Below are 20,466 nucleotides of genomic sequence, written 5' to 3' on the forward strand. Positions count from 1 at the left end.
CTCATGTCATACTTGCTGTCTCCACAGGCAGGTGGATTTGTTCGAAATATGCCTCTGGTCTTTCAGCAGTCAATGGGTACCAGGTAGGAGACTTTCTACAGCCTCACAGGCTGCCTGGATATTACACTCCCCAGGGAATGAAGACTAGAACTCGAGTGCAGACACATAGTAAATACCCGAGGGAGCTGAGAATTGAAAAAAATCACGCACTGGGGTAATAGTGGATTCTATAACCATACGATTTTATGTGGAAAACGGTGCATTATAAATGGGCGTGTTATTATGTTAGTCTCACCTATATAAGAAATGCACAAAGTCCATGTAATCCTCCCATTTATATAAAATCATTTGATTACATCCATAACAATTTCTACACGCTCTGCTCATTTCTTAACTTATTGAGAACCTCTGAGCCCTAAAGAATCCTTGAACCTGTCTTTGTCCAAACACTTTCTTCAATTCCCATTGGGATTTCTTGACAATTTCTTAAACGCCGTTATGTACTAGACGGCCATGCCCCAACAAGTCATCTTGTTAAATGAATAGAGTTGATTATAACTATTCCCATTGTTATAGCAATGTCACATATCAGCTTCAATCGTGTTCATGCGAAGACAAGGCTGTCTTTCGACATAGGGATCGTTCCATGGAGACAGATGTTCATTACTATAACTACAGAAACCTTTCACAAAGGCGGATAATTTGAGAAAACTCAACGAGACCCCATGCTTACTTTCCAATCGATATCGGTCCCCACACAACACACACTGCGCATATGCGGAAGGGATCCCATTTTCAATTAGATCTGACTATCGCTGTGTCGTTTGTCGAACATTCAATAACGTGAGACTGTGTGAATCTGATGTGACAGTGTCCCTTCGTGTAGGTATCGCTGGATGCAAGTGAGGAGATCTATGTGTCTGGAGAACTAAAATGGAGACCTGAGGTCGAGGGTATATCTGTGTGACTGTCCTTATTCAGGTTTAAGGACTTGAAGCCATGATATCTATGGACATTATGGAGAGGTTGCCCTTCAGTACGGACAAGCTGAAGCAATCAGCGCCATGTGCCTTGAAAATAGCCGGGTAAGTACGCTTGTGTTTTACTGAACGAAGCGACTGAAACGTCATTGTCATGACACTAGCTAGATATTTTGCTTCGCAAGTGCGCTGCTGTTTTTCGTCTGAAAGAGCTACGGGTTACAGGCTTGTCAAAACAAGATCTGATTATTGGTGTTCAATTTATACCATTAACATCGATTGTGTTTCCCCACCGACGCCGCACAAGATCAAATATTGATATCGTGTGCATGTTAAGCTCACCTGGACTGATTCATAAAATAAATGTGGGTTCAGTGATGAACTGTTCCCTTCAATCTTCTGTAGCCGCAGCCTTAGCTATATGCTTTCCATTAGATCATAACAGAGGAGGGGAACGGATGACCAAGTCGTCTAATATGCCGCAATTATCTGTGCAGAGTTGCGTCCCTTAGGCACGCCAGGAACCTATGATTGAGGGTTAGAATCCCGGTTCGCCCATATCATGTTTCTAGGTTTGTTAGCACCATACTCGTGCTCACGGTTTCACCTAAGTGATAAACGTCCGCATCACTTCGGGCTTTCCTCCCACATTAAGCCGACACGCTGCGATATAACTGGAATACTGTTAAAAGCAGCGTTACATGCCACTCACTCATAAAAGAGTATTGATAGCGATCTTTACCTTACACTTGTGTAATCATATATAGATGATTATTCACAATGACGTGAATATTGCCGTAATACTTTATCAACCATGTCCTCATTCATAAAAGATTCCGGGGGAAAATAGATCTTCAGCAACCCATGCTTGCCGTAAAAGGCGACTACCGGGATCGGGTGGTCAGGCTCGCTGACTTGGTTTGATGCATGTGATGCTCATGACATTAGTCACTGGATTGTCTGGTCCAGACTCGATTATTTACAGACCGCCGTCATATAGCTGGAATATTGCTGAGTGCGGCGTAAAACAACAAACCAACCAACCAACCAAATCATTCATAAAAACAACAGCAAAGTAAAGCTAACTATGTAGACCATGCTTAACCAGCTAGCTGAGACCGCTTGTAAACATGTATTGTTGAATTGAAAGAGGCATCAGCGGGAATACAACCTACGAGGTACTTCACTAAGCACCAGTGGGAATCCCATGTCACCACTGACCATTACCATTGCACGGAGAACCGGCGACCAGAGCCCGCTTGAAAACATGTCTCGTTGAACTGAAAGAGGCATCAGTGGGAAATATTACCTCTGAGGTACTTCATTAAGCGCCAAGGGGAATCCTACGTCACCAAACAGCAATACCCCTACTTTAACGATCCCCATCAGGAGGATGAGGTGGAGCGGAAACATCAACGAGATTGACCATCATCCACATCTCAACATGCTAGGAGGCCAGGGGATGTCAACGCAGGGCAAGCTACAATACCAGCTCATGTCGGAAGGTCGATACGGCTGTATGGCCAATAAGTAGAAAAATGTCCGGAACTACTTTGTCCGGTCACGCTTTCCGCCGATTCAATCGTAAGAGCGTTCGTGTAAACACCAGGTTTATTACTCTCTTCACTGTTTGATTAATCCATAAATGTGAAAATCCGGACGATTTAGTTCAAACGTTAAACGTATCCCAGAAAATTAATAATACGCAAAATCGTAGCTACGAATAATAATAATAATAATAATGATAATTAAAATATATATTAAAAAAATATTTTAAACAAAATAAATGAATAATTATTATAATAATAATAATAATAATAATAATAATAATAATAATAATAATGATGATGATGATGATGATGATAATGATGATAATGAAGATGAACATGATGATTTTCATGTGTTATAGAGGCCAGAAAATCAAAGAGCGTATATATCCTCAGATTTCAGCCTGCTGGCTTGTTTATGCCTACGTCTAGGTATTCATATACGAGCAATAATCTTGAAGGTGACATTAAACCCATGTCAGCTCTCCCTAGAGATAAGATCTACGTATATAAGTGGCATACGCCACGGCGTTGTCCGCTTTGGCGGGGTATTCCCCGTGACATATTCATATATTCCATCATCAGTTATCCAGTGCTTCCACCTAGACGTCGTGGGTGATCCTTATGCCACGATGCTGTGCCAGTCTTCGATCAATGACTATTATAGTGCAATAGTTCCTGCTCCCACTGTCCGTCATGCTGAGAAGGAAATATTGCCATTGATATTGATGATGGGCGTCTCACGCAGTTGCTCATTCAGGACCATGATGTATCAGTCACGCTACTAAATCGCATATATAAAGATAAAGATACTTTCATCACGTTGCATGTAGGATAAACAGGGAAGGGCTGTGCCAGTTGACTAAGGCGCCTCAATGTGAACTGCAGAGTTGCTTCCCTTCGGAGAGACAGGATTTTCTGATTGTGGGTTCGAATTTCATGTTTCTTCATGATCATTTGTTGCCAGAATCATATCTGTGTTCAAAGGTTTCACCAACGTGGTAAACATTTTAGACCTTGAACTTCGGACTTTCCTCCCACGTTATCACGCGGTGATATAACTGAAATACTGTTGAAAATGTCATTCACTAATTTAGGATATATATAATTGGCAGTAAAAGTCATGATATATGCAGGGGCAGGGGGGGGGCAGTCGTCTAAGGCGCGATTCGCTGTGCAGAGTTGCGTCCCTTGGGCACGCCAGACACCTATGATTGTGGGTTCGAATCCCGGTTCGCCCCAATTATGTTTCTAGGTTTGTCAGCACCATACCTGTGCTCGTAGGTTTCACCGAAGTGGTAAACATCTGAGACCCGCATTACTTCGGGCTTTCCTCCCCCATTAAGCTGACACGCCGTTATATAACTGGAATAATGTTAAAAGCGGCGTTAAACCCAACTCACTCACTCACTCATTCACTCATGATATATGCAAGAGGACTGAGAACACTGTCTTTGCACATTCAAATTGTTTTACTGTAAGTATTTTATTATTCGATACATGCAGGTTCGTCATTATGGTAACCTCCATTTTTATGTTTTAATAACCTCCAAATAAAGTTCTTGAACTCGATAGTTTGGATCGTTTGATTCCACTCAAACCTAGATGACTGAAACAGGGGAAAGATATGGAAGTAACTGATTGCCCTTGACCTCATATTGAACATGTACCAGAATCCCTGAGTTCATATATTCCTGTTTGATGCGTCCAGAGCTCTCGTCCCACATCGTGACAAGAACGGTAATTAGTTACATAATACCCCGTGAAGATCCATGTTAGAATTGATCTTCCGCAACCCAACAATCCTGCTTGCAGTAAGAGGCGAGACAGAGATTGGGTTGTCAGGCTCACTGACTTGGGTTGATGCATGAAAATCGTTTCCCAATCGATACTCATGATGTCAATCACTGGCTTGTCTGGTCCAGACTCGTTTATTTACAGACAGCCATGCTATATAGCTCTAATATTGCCGAGAACAAACAAATAAGTTACATGAAAGAGACTGCGCAAAACAAGCAGGACAGGCACAACCGCAAAGAATCGACATCTTGAAAAAAATATATCTTTGAGCAGTAATTCATCCTGACAGTAATTGAATACATGCGCCATACAGAACCAAGGGACATCACGAACACCTATTTCGAGGAGTTGAAATAATGCCCATGTCAGTCATCAGCAAAATCTATATATGTTAAAGTAAGGATGTAGCCTTCGTGAGAGGCTCAAGTTGTCTCATCGTAACGTGATTCGTTACTTAAACATGAGTCTCCATCGCAACAACTGGATCCGCCATTGCTTCCTCCTCATCTGGGGAAAGCGAGACGGTCACATGCACAGGCGTGTTAATAGAGACATTCGATAGCACATGTCTGAGCCGAGTTGATTGGTTCTAATGGACAATGGTCAAGAAAGGCTTCATTTGCGTTGCGGCGTCTGGCTGTGGCATGTGCTCGTCTGACTAGAGAAGCTCTTCCTTGTTCCAAGTTTGATGGGTATTTGATGAGATAAGATATCCTACGTGTCTGCAATGGCGAAGTGCTTCCGATCCTTCGGTGGAGATATTCAGTATATTCATAAGGCTGGTTCGCGATCAATAACATATAGTGCTATTTTTCTGAACCACGTATTGGGCATGGGTGACTACGTGGCCTGTGGTTCATCAAGCATCTCCCAGGTGACACAACAGATTGCTTGTGGTGTCTAATCCTGAAATGATTCGTATGATCAGAGCTCGTGGGATTCATCTGCGTCAAGTTGGCTTGGGGTGACTGAAATACTCGTACTCAGTTCTAACCTTACTTAATGTACCATGCGGAAATACATTCGTAGTTGTAAATGGTCATGTTAACAAATCATACGGATAGCCAATTGAAAGTTTAGTGCAGCCTCTAAAATCCTGGGAAATCACAAACACACTGAAAGTCACGCTAATCCGAATAGAAAGTAAACAGTGAGGTCACACATGCAGCATCCGAAAAGTTCGTGGCTCTTCCTAGTTAATCACCCCCACCCCATCCCCCATCCCCCCACCCCCCACCCCCCCACCCACCCCCACCCACACACACACACACACACACACACACACACACCCACACACACATACACACACTCACTCACTTACACTCCAGGAACGAACACGAAATACAGAGAGGCTTCAAGACGTTGTTAATACAGACCACATATTCATTCCAATTCCCCAAACGTAGTAATAAGTCGTCACAGATATGTATCCACGATCTGGTATTAGCATGGGACGTGATTACATCCATTAACGCGATACAGGCGGACTTTCACGCATATCAACAGCTCCATCCCTTCAGATGACATGGCCATCCCGTGCTGTACCACGTGACTATTGTCTGACAAAGGGAACCTATTTCATTACGTTATACATAACTGAACAATTACCCCGCGAATGCACTAAGGTGAATGTCCAGCTAAATAGTGACCAGTAGCTCAAGTACTAATGACAAGACTTAGTGTTACTCCTGATAAGGCATGCTAGCCCCCATTTGCATCGATTCAAGAACTGATTTTGATCGCTGCCATGTTTGCATGAACAAGGTTTGGTACATGTCCCCAAATTGATTCAAATAAAACTGTTCTCTATAAAAAAAACTGCCCTCCCTGCCATACACTAAACTAAACTGCATGAAAAAGAATGTACACAGGGAAATTGGATTTGGCCAAAGTATTACAAACGTTTGAAACGTTACTAGGCTAAAACAGTCGCCGAAACACAAACTTAAGGTCCAAAACACAATGATGATACCTGTATCAAATACATCACCACCGAGTGACCACTTCTTGTGTGTTTGCTGTAACCACCATCACACAGGTGTATACTTTCTCTTGCCCTGCAGTTTATTATGTGACGTGATAACTACAGTGAAGGCAAAGTATCAAGACGTCTGAAACTGTAGCGCCGGGAAGATTTGACATTGTGCACAAAGCCAGCAAGTTTATACTGCTTCATTATATTCTGCACTTGTATTCATTGCATCTGAGAGACATCATTACACAGTCACACATTCCATCCCTAGTATCCAGTCGGGAATACATGTAAAATCATTTATATTGATGGAATGTTATCTTGAATCTCAGAAAGCCCACACTAATACGCCAAAGTAATAAAGACCCGCATCACTTTCGGCATCCCTGCCCCATCCAGCTGGCGTACTTGATATAACTTAATACTGTTAGAGCGGCGTTAAACTCAACTTGCTCACCACCGCTGTAAGTTACGGGATGATGAGGTAGCCCGGAGGTTATAGCATTCACTTGCTACGCCGTCGGCACGGGTTCCATTACCCACATGGTTTAAATGTTTGAAGGGTATACTCCCCAGGGAGTTGAGAATGATAACTGGAATGCAAACGGATCCACTGGTAGGGGAACAAATATAACCGAATATGAGCAGACACCAGTACCTGGATGAACCTCTTCTGGTGTCACCTGCCAGGGTATTGCTAGAATAGTGGCGTAAAACCATACTCACACCTTTCATTTACAATGAAGAAGCACCTACCTCAATTGACGGGCTAAAGAAAGTATATATTGAAAATTGGATTTGGCCAAAAAATTACAAACTGAAAACATTCGGAGAAGCACTTCAAACGTGAGGTCCAAAACAAAACTGTGATACCCTTAGCGGATACATTCCCATCGAACAACCGTTTTTTGTTTCTCGTTTGTTTTATTTTAGCCACCGTCTATCATGGGTGTATACCTTCTTTTGTCAGGTAGTGTAGCTTGGGTAGTCTTAGTTGTTTTTAAGCAAAACGAACCCTGTAAATAGTGCTAATAATTCTGTCTATAAGAACAGGGATGACTCCAGCTTAATGTCCCTGTGTTCTTCCTATTGTTAGAGGTGCCAGTGTATTTAGCACAGAACACAACCATAATGATGACGCATATTGATTTGCTATTCGGGGTGTCGCTCTCCCTCATTAACTGTTAATGACATGACAGGTGATGGTGTCTCCATGGATAGACACTGGCGTGTATGTTTCGCTTCTCAATCACCTCAAATTCCATTAACAACTGGAGGTGGTCAAATCATCGGAGACGCCACAATCCGCTGTTGATAGGCTAAATTAAAGCTGCAAGCAGCAATGGCGGGCTCCAAGTTACACTGTGCACAAACGTCCATGTTCGAATCCTTAAAGGGTTTCCTTGTACCAAATCCGTCACAAGTAGGCACAACTTGCTGGGTATTGCCGCTACGAAATTGGCGTGTGCTAAGTCTGTTTTAAACCCATTTCCGACATAAAAAATGTTCGAATCCTCAAAGGGTTTGTTTGTACCAACTCTGTCAAAAGATAGTCACCGTTTGCAGGACATTGGCGTGTTCCAGGGGTGTCCCAAATTCTAATCAAATATTACCACCAAGTGTTGTTACTTTTTCCATGCACCCAAGAACAGAAAATAAGATGCATATGATACACTAACTTCATGTAAACTTGCAATAGTTTCTGTCAACAAGCTAACAAGATATGATCGTTAAAGTAAAATTTCGGTAATTTTTTTTATCAAAATCAAAATCCAATACAACCGCAACTAAAACAGATATCCAAAAACGGCTAAGAGAGTTTGCTGTGTTGTGTGTGGAGACAATTCTCAGAAAATTTGGAAGCATTTCATGCAGTGGACTCGGAGTTGTTTGCGTTTGAACACAGGTACCCAAAAGACACTTTGAAAACCTTGAATCCAATATGGCTGCCAAACCATGTGACCAATGACCAAAGTCAAAGAACAAAATATGTCAAGCAGCTCAAGCAGCAGATACATGCAAGTTTTCAAAGTAATCGGATAAGCGGTTGCAGAGCAATAGGGCGAAATACATCTTTAAAAACGTCTTGATTTTTAGTTATCTGCCCTTGGCCTTTGGGCCTACGGCCTTGGGTTTTTGGCGGGCACTAGTACCCAACGGTCTTCATACACATACAAAATTTGAACAAAATCGAGCTAGTGGTTATTTTGCTAGCTCTGGTACAAAAATCGGCGGAATAATAATAATATTAAATCAAACGCTAACACTGGGGCTCTTCAGCCTTTCGGCTTGGTGACTCTTTAACAGGCTGTAACTTCTTTGTCAGTTGGGCTCCAGTCAAACGGATTAGTGTTCTGCGTTCGTCCGGGCCCCAGGTTCCTGTCGCATTGCTAAACCTGTTTCCGACCTCGTTCATATTCGAATCCTCAAAGGGTTTACCTGTACCAACGCCGTCAAATGTAAGGAACCTCTTGTGAGACATCACCACCACTAAATTGACATGTGCCTGGGTGTCCCAGGATGTTTTAACCAATTTCCAACTTCGACCATGTTCGAATCCTCAAATGGTTTGCTTGTACCAACGCCATTATATGTAAGGAACCGCTTGCGAGACATCACCACACGTGTCCTAGTGTGTTTTTAACCCGTGCTTGACTTCGACCATGTTCGAATCCGCATATGGTTTGCTTGTACCAACGCCATCAAATGTAATGAACCGCTGGTGAGACATCACCACATGTGTCCCAGTGTGTTCTTAACCCACATTTGACTTCGACCATGTTCGAATCCCTAAATGGTTTGGTTGTACCAATGTCGTTAAATGTAATAAACCGCGTGTGAGACATCATGACATGTGTCCCAGTGTGTTCTTAACCAATGTTTGACTTGGACCATGTTCGAATCCGCACATGGTTTGCTTGTACCAACTCCATCAAAACGTATTGATAGTCCACGTTTGCAGGACATTGCCGCTACCAAATTGGCGTGTGCCACAGTTTCCCAGAGTGGACTAAATGCCGACCTCCATATTCTAATCCGCAAATGGTTTGCAAATGGTTTGCTTTTAACAACGCTGTCAAAAATAAGGTACCGTAGCAATTGGCAATTGAGAAAATGAAGAATCCCGATCCGATCAGTCGCCTCCTGTGACAAGCATAGTTGCCTCTTAAGACAAGCATCGGTTGAAAAAGGCCAATTCTAACTCTGGTCGTCAAGGGTAGTACACATAATATTGAACAAGGCTGTGGAGAACGCTAGGGTTTCTGCAAAGCCAGTGAATGGGGGTTTATAGTAGATTTATGAGGCGCTTCCTTCAGTATTTGTACTTGGGTGAATTTTTTTATCAAAATCAAAATCCAATATAGCCGCAACTAAAAAAGATATAAAAAAACGGCTATGCTCATTTGTTGTGTTCTGTATGGAGACAATTCTCATAAAGTTTGAAATCATTTCATGCATGGGATTCAGAGGAGATAGTATTTGAAGACAGGTGCCCAAAAAACCCTGTCAAAACCTTGAATCCAATATGGCTGCCAAACCACATGACCAATGACCAAAGTCAAAGAACAAAAAATGTCAAGCAGCTCAAGCATCAGATACATGCAAGGTTTCAAAGTAAACGGACAAACGGTTGTGGATCAGCAGGGTAAAATATATCGTCAAAAAATACTTGTTTTTCAGTTATCTGCCCTTGGCCTTTGGGCCTACGGCCTTGGCTTTCTGGCGGGCACTAGTACCCAACGGTCTACAAACACACACAAAATTTGAACAGAATCGAGCCAGTGGTTATTTTGCTAGGGCAGGTACAAAAATCGGCGGAATAATAAATAATAATAATAATAATAATAAATAATTAAAGCTGCAAGCAGCAATGGCGGGCTCCAAGTAACACTGTGCACAAACATCCATGTTCGAATCCTCAAAGGGTTTCCTTGAACCAAATCCGTCAAATGTAGGCATCACTTGCAGGGTATCGCCGCTACAAAATTGGCGTGTGCCAGGGTGTACAGGTCTGTTCTAAAACCATTTACGACCTCGAACATGTTCGAATCCATAAAGGGTGTGCTTGTACCAATTCTGTCAAAAGATAGTCACCGGAAATCGTCGCTACGAAATTTGCTTGTTCCAGGGGTGTCCCAAATATTAATCAAATATTACCACCAAGCGCTGTTACTTTTAGCATACAACCATGAACAAAAAACGAGATGCATATGACACACTAACTTCATGTAAACTTGCAATAGTTTCTGTCAACAACCTTACAAGATATGATCTTTAAAGTAAAATTTCGGTGAAAAAAATGATCAAAATCAAAATCCAATAGGTCCGTCGATTTAAAAGATATCCAAAATCGGCTAACAGAGTTTGATGTGCTATGTATGGAGACCATTCTCAGAAAGTGTGAAAACATTTCATGCAATGGATTCAGAGGAGTATGCATTTAAAGACAGGTACCCAAAAGACAATGTGAAAACCTTGAATCCAATATGGCTGCCAAACCACGTGACCAATGACCAAAGTCAAAGAACATCAAATGTCAAGCACCCAAAGCAGCAGACACATCTAAAGTTTGAAAGTAATTGGACAAGCGGTTGCGAAGCAATTGGGCAAAATATAGCTTTTAAAATTGCTTATTTTTCAGTTATCTGCCCTTGGTCTTTGGGCCTACGGCCTTGGAATTTGTGTGGTATCTGGTACGTAAGTATCTGGATACACATACAAAATTTGAATGGAATCGAGGCAGTGGTTATTATGCTAGCTCTGGTACAAAAATCGGCGGAATAATAATAATATTAAATCGAACGATAGCACTGGGACTCTTCAGCTTTTCGGCTTGGTGACTCTGAACCAGACTGTAACTTCTTTGTCAGGTGAGCTCCAGTCAAATGGATGAGCGTTCTGAGTTCGTCAGGGCCCCGGGTTTATGTCGTAATGCTGAGATAAAGTGCTAAACCCGTTTCCGACCTCGTCCATGTTCGAATCCTCAAATGGTTTGCCTGTACCAACGGCGTCAAATGTAATGAACCGCTTGTCAGACATCACCACGTGTGTCCCAGTGTGTTCTTAACCCATGTTTGACTTCGACCATGTTCGAATCCTCAAATGGTTTGCCTGTACCAACGGCGTCAAATGTAATGAACCGCTTGTCAGACATCACCACGTGTGTCCCAGTGTGTTCTTAACCCATGTTTGACTTCGACCATGTTCGAATCCTCAAATGGTTTGCCTGTACCAACGCCGTCAAATGTAATGAACCGCTTGTCAGACATCACCACGTGTGTCCCAGTGTGTTCTTAACCCATGTTTGACTTCGACCATGTTCGAATCCTCAAATGGTTTGCCTGTACCAACGCCGTCAAATGTAATGAACCGCTTGTGAGACATCCCCACATATGTCCCAGTGTGTTCTTAACCCATATCCGACCTCGAATCCTCATGTCCGAATCCTCAAAGGGTTTGCTTGTACCAACTCCGTCAACAGATAGTCACCGTTTGCAGGACATCACCACTACAAAATTGGTGTGTGCCAGAGTTAACCAGAGTGTTCTAAACCCATTTTCCACCCAGACAATGTTCGAATCCGGATAATCGCCTCTTGAGACAAGCATGAGTTGCTGAAGACCAATTCTAACCCTGATCTTCAAGGGTAGTATACATACTGCAAAAGACACTTGACGGTCAAAGGGAAATAATCCTGAGTTTTCTGAGCGATGTATTCGGTATTTTGTCCATATTACCACCAAGCGGTGTTACTTTTAGCATGCAGCCAAGAACAAAAGATGAGCTACATGTGCCCGACTAACTTTATGTAAACTTTCAATAGTTTCTGTGGAGAACCTTACAAGATGTGATCTTTATATAAAGGAAAAATTCGGTGAAAGAAATCATCAAAATCAAAATCAAACAGAGCCGTCACTAAGACAGATATCCAAAAACGGCTAACAGAGTTTGGTGTGTTATGTGTGGAGACAATTCTCAGAAAGTTTGAAAGCATTTCATGCAGTGGATTCAGAGGAGATAGTATTTGAAGACAGGTACCCCAAAAACCCTGTGAAAACCTTGAATCCAATATGGCAGCAACTAAAAAAGATATCCAAAATCGGCTAACAGAGTTTGATGTGATATGTATGGAGACAGTACTCGGAAAGTTTGGATGCATTTCATGCATTGGATTCAGAGGAGATAGGATTTGAAGACAGGTACCCCCAAAACCCTGTAAAAACTTTGAATCCAATATGGCTGCCAAACCACGTGACCAGTGACCAAGATCAAAGAACAGAAAATGTTCAGCACCCTAAGCAGCAGACATGTGTAAAGTTTGAAAGTAATCAGACAAGCGGTTGCGGAGCAATAAGGCGAAATATATCTTCAAAAAATACTTGTTTTTCAGTTATCTGCCCTTGGCCATTGGGCCTACGGCCTTGGAATTTTTGTGGTATTTGGTACCTAACAACTTGCACACACACACAAAATTTGAACAAAATCGAGCCAGTGGTTAAACTGCTATCTCTGGAACAAAAAACGGCGGAATAATAAATAATAATAATAAATAATAATAAATCGAACGATTACAATAGGGCTCTACAGCCTTTCGGCTTGGAGCCCTAATAATAATAATAAATCGAACGATTACAATAGGGCTCTACAGCCTTTCGGCTTGGAGCCCTAATTACAGTTCAAAGCGGAGTTAAACCCATCTTCCCGAGGCAATAGTGCACAATAACCTATATCAAAGTCAAGTGGAAACTTGAAGACTTTCATATAGTCCAGTGGACTCTTTTGCCTCGGGAAGATTTGTTAAACCATACTCACAGAACCCCGTAGAAACACATTCGCAATTGCAAGTTATATAAATAAACAGCCGACATCGAACGTAAAATTCTCCCTCTAAAGTCTCACAAACACAACCAAAGGGATTTAGAGTAAACAGTTAAATTGCATCTGAAACAATACGGAAATTTCAGGATTTTTTAAAATAATTGAGTCTATTATACAATTATAACTGCCTTCGTTCCGGAGAAAGCGATTGATAAAAAGCCAAGCCTTAATCTTATTATCAATCTGTTCCTTTTTATTTTATAAGCCGAATGAGCACACAATCCGAAACAGCAACCGTCAAATACATGCCATTAAGGGCCATGAGCCTGCAATTCGGGATCAATCAATCTGAGAGAGCATACTTCATCAACTCCCCAAATACGCTATGCGCCGTGGCTCAGAACCAATGGACAAATAGCATTAAAATTCACCTTGGAACACATGTTCTCGTCCAGTCTGATACTTTGACACAAACATATTCATTGATTTAATGGTGTTTTATAATAAACATGGGAATATTACCAAAGACTCGGGGAAGTACAGAAACAATATGACCACTGATGAGAGGCATAATGCTTAACTGATGGACGGGGGAAGTGATTGGTGGGCGGGTTGGGGGGCAGTCGTCTGTGCTGCGCTGCGTTCCTCGATTGAATATAAAAACCTATGATTACGGTGCGCCCTGATTATGTTTCTAGGTATTTCAGTACCAAACAGCCATGCTCGTGGATTTCACCATCGTGGAAAACTTCCGCATCACTTCGGGCTTTCGCCCACGTCCTGCCGTGATATAACTCAAATATTTACCAAAGCGACATAAAACCAATCTCACTCACCTGATCATTCAATGACATACGTGAAATGTGTAGTCCATCAATGACATACGTGAAATGTGTATTCCATCAATGACATACGTGAAATGTGTATTCCATCAATGACATACGTGAAATGTGTATTCCATCAATGACATATTCGTGGCCCTTAGAAACATAAAGTGTGTACTTGCTCCTATAGTCAATTATTCATTCCTGCATTCGTGGTCATGGACCTTGCATAGTTTCTTTATTTTTTCTTTAGGAAGAGAATCACGTTTAGTTCCCCACATGTCATAAAAAGAGAATCACGTTTAGTTCCCCATTATGTCATGGGAAGAGAATCATGTTTAGTCGTATAATTTCCAGTGGAGTAGAAAAGACGAAAGGTAGACACGTGAACGTCGCCTTCCACTGCGCAACAGGTAGACATCGAGTGGTACTATCAGACTGGAAACCTCTAAGAACACGTGGTTCAAATACGTCACAATGGAATGCACACAGTACTAGTGTTATAACTACCAATTAGGAACTACGTGGACAGTACTCCAGCACAGCTAAAAGATAGCAGGATAATGTAAGCCTCGTTGTGGGAAAGCAGTGCTTGGAATGATCGCTCGATGATTACCTTTAAATGCACACTTAAAGGGGGACTACGTTTTCAGTACAGGCCAAGATGTTTTAAGCAGTTTCTGAAATTGAAAAATGTCTCTATGTAATGAGTGTATTGACTTACGTCTAGAATAAATAAAATTTTAACAGATATACACAGTGATATTTGGACGATAGGGATTGAACCAGCTTGGACTCCCACTCACTGTGCCCGAGCTTAGTGAACCCTTAAATAAAATTTACGTAATTTATTGAGTATTTAAAAATGTTTTGTTTTATTTACATTTTCTGCATCTAATTGCATGGAATGTTTGAAATTGGATCAGAAGTAGGTGAGTAAAGAGAAGAAGTTTGATGCATCTCACGTTTAAATATACGAGGAATACATAAACGCGTATTATTTTCTTGTAACGTATCTGAGGAATTGTTTGACCTTCTAACCATACAATCCGTATGACACCGACGTTTTAATGACTTAAAACAAATAATTGCGTGCTTCCAACTGAATAACTAAATATTTGTATGACTTTATCCAGGTACACTTCTCGATAAGTCGACTCCTGTATGTTCCATGCTTCAGTCAAGATGTCCTATCGCCTGATTCCATGGCTTCTCGAGTAGTCATGTGAGAGACAGCAAGGGAATTCTGTGTCGCTTTCGCACAGACTCAATGACGTTCGTCCTTTTATTTCGTATTTGAATTTTAGCAGCAGATAAGCAAATCAATATTCGCTACTTCAGGGAATTCCAATAATGATTCAAACATTGTTTACTGAATTTGAGTGATGTGCGGATGCACTCATAGCGACCATCTTGTTTGAGGAAGTCATCTTTGTCAATCAAGACTTTTTTCATGTATTATTAGGGCTTGCGCTTTGGGCTGCGTCTAATATTCTTTGCTGCCAAAGTCAGAACTTGAAGAAAGGCTTTGATATGCCTTTTTGTGAGTTCTGAATTCTCCTTGAATGATGAAGGTGGAAGGATGGTGACTTCAGTGGTCACATGTGTCTACGGGCCATCCTTGCCCGGTCATTATTAAACGTGACAACAGGACAGAAATGTGTGACTTTGATACATGACTGTGGGCGTCTTTAATAGGTTTGTGCAGTTCTGTTTCAGCATCGATGCGTTTGTTTCATACTAATCAAAGTATATAGTCCCCCATAACTAACAAGGATCTGCCGATTGAGTTCTTTCTGAAAACAATAGTTTTGTAGTTGACAACCAACGGTTACGTTAACGTTCATATTACATGGTAAATACAATCGAGCCTTAAAAGTAAGGTGCGGCCAATATACAATAAAATAGCATTAAATAATACTATACTATAAAGAGGTGAGGTGAGGTGAAATTGGGTTTAACGTCGCGTCCAAGATTATTGCACTTATATAGCAACGTGCATGTACGTGTGTGTGTGTGGCTGCTTGTACTAGTCCGGACTGATGCCGATTTATAGTGCTAGCTCACTGAGATACCATGCCGCAGTTTAACATGAATACCCCACTCAGTATACTGACTCTGAGCCGACCAGTCCTTGTTTTAGCCCCTTAATGTCGATCGCCAGACAGGGTAACAACAAGTACCATCTTTTAACGTCTTTTGGTATGACGCGGCCGGGGATCGAACCCCGAACCTTCCGCTCTCCGGGCGGACGCTCTACCACAAGACCATGGAGGAGGCATATACTATAAAGAAGTTGTTATGCATAAATTGTGTCTACTTTGTTGTCCCTCAACATCTAAGAAATGCTTAATTAGTATCAAATAATTATACACAAGTTATTCGTGAAATATATTTCATAAATCTTTTATGTTCAAAAGAACTTTTTTTTCTTTGTCACAGAATGGGTAGGTGTCTCAGCAGGAAAAAAACACCGGATAAAAACGTTATCCGTTGGGGTCAGTTACAGAGTAGATACTTTCAGTGTTTGCAAACATGGCCCCGACCTTGTCGGTCAGAGAACATTTTGGTTCGTTGTAACCATGTGTTAGGTCATACCATGTGTCAGGTCATACCATGTGTTAGGTCATACCATGTGTTAGGTCATACCATGTGTTTGTAATCATTATCTACATTATCGCCTAAGATACCGAAAACCCTTTTGGATTTCTATTGTCTGCTGTCTGCTGTCTGCTGTCACTTATCACTAACTTTGTGGCATAATAATTTAGTGTCTACATTCCAGGGACTTGCACGTGCACTGTTTTGGCACCGATAGTGAGAGATGAGAATAATGTTTCGACGATAGGATTTAAGATCTCGCTGTGTATTTTCTCAAAATACCCGAAACCGATCGCGTGATAACCTCTATGAATGTTTACTCTCAAAAAATTATAATGATAATTTCCGTAAACAACATTTTGCCTTCGTGATGAAAAAGTAGCTTTTCATATGCATGTGAAATTTCGTTAGTCGAAGTCCTGGTGATCATCCAAATACTTCAAGTTCTCTTCTGTTCAAGTCAAGCGGAGTATCGATCTAAGATCATGGCACCGATAAGGGTTCTTCGTTTCATTGTCTCTGTTTCTTAGACTTTACCATGTGTTCCCATGTATTTCATGTGAATTGACTTGGCATTGCATGTGTTTGTGACGGATGCGAACACGCGAACACCTGGTATCATCAGTATTTGTTAGGAATTCATAAACACGTGCATATGACGTGGAAATCGTACAATTGGCATTTAGTGGAAATGTCTTATGAGTGAGTGAGTTGGGTTTAACGCCGCTTTTAACAGTATTCCAGTTATATCACGGCGTGTCAGCTTAATGTGGGAGGAAAGCCCGAAGTGATGCAGGTCTCTGACGTTTACCACTTCGGTGAAACCCACGAGCACGGGTATGGTGCTGACAAACCTAGAAACATTATCAGGGTGAACCGGGATTCGAACCCACAATCATAGGTTTCTGGCGTGCCAAAGGGACGCAATTCTGCACAGCGAATCGCGGCGCCTTAGACGACTGGGCCACCCGTGCCCCCGGAAATGTCTTATGAAATGGTGTTTGTCATTGTTATTTAACGAGATATCGAGTCAAAAGGGTTCGAGATAACGGAGGTTCACTGTAATTGTGTTCGTAATTTCAGTTATATAAGTTGCTTACAAAACGAATTGTGTAAGAAGGCGAGTTTCGCCGAGCGGTGCACAGGCTACAATACAAGATAATGAAGAATTGATAGCCGTAATCTCACAGGAGAATAGCATCTTAACTATCCTAATTGGCGTTTGACAAGCCCTTGTCTCGCTCATTTGCCGCGCACCGTACGTTGGGAAACTTCTAGATTATCCTCAATTCCACAAACAATTTGGAATAACTGGAGTGTATGTGATTTATGCGTCAATGGCTGTGTTAGTCGGAACGAGTTGTATCGAGAGCGACGACGTCAGGCTCGTTTTTGACTTCCCAGGTATTTCAAATGTGATGCGGTTTTACAATACTCCATTCATATTTTATAAGAGTTAACTTAATAGCGACAAGAAACATAGATGAGAAAGAATGAAAAAAAGAAAGTGAAGTTTGACGTTTTGTGCGTAGGTTTGTTTGAATGCTTTGTGGACATGGCGGATATTAATAGGATTTTACAAAACTGACATGGACCACCTACTGCTCTGGACTTGACTGGAGGTAGCTGCAAACAGCATTCAATCTTGACTAGGGACGGTTCTGTCGGTCTGAACGGTTGTGCAACACGCATATTACTTCTGGTGTCATACTTACAATGCATATGGTTTTACGCCGCTTTTACCAATAATTCAGGAATATCACTACGAGGGACATCAGTTGAACCATCGTGAATTCATCGAACGTATTAAACCACTAGGCTACCCCATCGACTCCAGCGTTATAATTAAAACAATTGGTCCAGTGTGTAGACGTAATTGTTTCTTAATTGTAACTTCCATTTTACTTTTACAGAGATACAAGTAGGAATACCTATTATCGACATTGTAAAACCAATAGCAGAGTGTGCAACTTCCTGGTTGGTTGAGAAAGCGTTGTTGGATGAAAATGGAAGCCATGGTATTTCATGGACTTTTTCAAGAAGTAATGTGGGTAATTAAAAACTGAAAAACATGACATTCGCCTACGCAAAATGCATACATCATTCAGAATATACTACTCACAAGGATTAAAAGAACACCCTTTTCTTTCATACTGCTACTCATGCCATCATAGATTAACTATAGTCAAATGAAAGAATCGGGTGTTCTTTAACTCCTTTCGATTTAGTATTTATTTTGTCAGTATTTATCATTTATATTTGTCAACTTCGATTATGGTTCATTGGATTAACATGAAGGGTGTGTGTGTGTGTGTGGGGGGGGGGGGGGGGGGGGGGGGGGGGAGGGGTATTCGGTATGAAAGGCCACATGATCACGATACAATAAGTGAGACAAACCCTTTTGCACATTGACAGGTGGGACAAATGTTATACTATCTCAATACCAGATACTTATTGCATAAACTGGCAGATTTACATGAATTCATACTGTAGCATTTACTGTCGCATGTTAAAGAGGGAAAACACGAACAGAAGATATGTAGGGTATGATCTCAGTGGAGTTGTCTCAGTTGAAGATATGTAGGGTATGATCTCAGTGGAGTTGTCTCAGTTGAAGATATGTAGGGTATGATCTCAGTGGAGCTGTCGCAGTTGAAGATATGTATGGTATGATCTCAGTGGAGTTGTCTCAGTTGAAGATATGTAGGGTATGATCTCAGTGGAGTTGTCTCAGTTGAAGATATGTAGGGTATGGCCTCAGTGGAGTTGTCTCAGTTGAAGATATGTTGGGTATGATCTCAGTGGGGGACACGGGTGGCCCAGTCGTCTAAGGTGCCGCGATTCGCTGTGCAGAGTTGCGTCCCTTGGGCACGCCAGAAACCTATGATTGTGGGTTCGAATCCCGGTTCACCCCGATTATGTTTCTAAGTTTGTCAGCACCATACCCGTGCTCGTGGGTTTCACCGAAGTGGTAAACGTCTTAGACCTGCATCACTTCGGGCTTTCCTCCCACATTGAGCTGACACGCCGTGATATAACTGGAATAATGTTAAAAGCGGCGTTAAACCCAACTCACTCAGTGAAGTTGTCTCAGTTGAAGACATATGGAGTATGTTCTAACTGGAGGTGTCTCAGTTGAAGACATGTGGAGTATGTTCTAACTGGAGTTGTCTCAGTTGAAGACATGTGGAGTATGTTCTAACTGGAGTTGTCTCAGTTGAAGACATGCGGAGTATGTTCTAACCGGAGTTGTCTCAGTTGAAGACATGCGGAGTATGTTCTAACTGGAGTTGTCTCAGTTGAAGACATGTAGGGTATGACCTCAGTGGAGTTGTCTCAGTTGAAGACATGTGGAGTATGTTCTAACCGGAGTTGTCTCAGTTGAAGACATGTGGAGTATGTTCTAACTGGAGTTGTCTCAGTTGAAGACATGTAGGGTATGACCTCAGTGGAGTTGTCTCAGTTGAAGACATGTGGAGTATGTTCTAACCGGAGTTGTCTCAGTTGAAGACATGTGGAGTATGTTCTAACCGGAGTTTTCTCAGTTGAAGACATGTGGAGTATGTTCTAACTGGAGGTGTCTCAGTTGAAGACATGTGGAGTATGTTCTAACTGGAGGTGTCTCAGTTGAAGACATGTAGGGTATGACCTCAGTGGAGTTGTCTCGGCTAGGAGGACTCAATCATGTCGAAGCCTGTGGATACTGGTTGTTCGGGGCTTAACGTGACGGGAATAATAAAGTGTAGGACCACGTTCCATGCCTCACGAGAGTGCTATTGATTTATTGGGAGAGGTGGCCATGCAATGTTATCAAAACTTGTCTCCCAACAAAACTTTATTTAATTAAGTTTCACTTCTTGTCTGGACGTGGCCAAGTCCAATATGAATGCCCAAACGTGATGACATTTCCTGAGGTTTCTGCA

At 41.8% G+C, this 20,466-nt stretch overlaps 1 protein-coding gene across 2 annotated transcripts in view; it reads left to right on the plus strand.

Annotated features, from left to right (window-relative positions):
- Nucleotides 1-744: 744 nt before the first annotated feature.
- The window catches only part of LOC124147379, a 59,180-nt gene continuing 39,458 nt past the window's right edge, over nucleotides 745-20,466 (plus strand). Inside the window, exon 1 of one of the 2 annotated variants that reach the window (XM_046518079.2) lies at nucleotides 745-1,085. In XM_046518079.2, coding sequence (XP_046374035.1) covers nucleotides 1,000-1,085 — 86 coding nt within the window. In that variant the 5' untranslated portion in view covers nucleotides 745-999. The remainder of the gene's footprint in view (nucleotides 1,086-20,466) is intronic. The other variant, XM_046518080.2, reaches the window with a different exon arrangement.

This window comes from Haliotis rufescens, unplaced genomic scaffold (assembly GCF_023055435.1).
Source record: "Haliotis rufescens isolate VD_foot unplaced genomic scaffold, xgHalRufe1.0.p SCAF_26, whole genome shotgun sequence".
Classification (NCBI taxonomy): domain Eukaryota; kingdom Metazoa; phylum Mollusca; class Gastropoda; order Lepetellida; family Haliotidae; genus Haliotis; species Haliotis rufescens.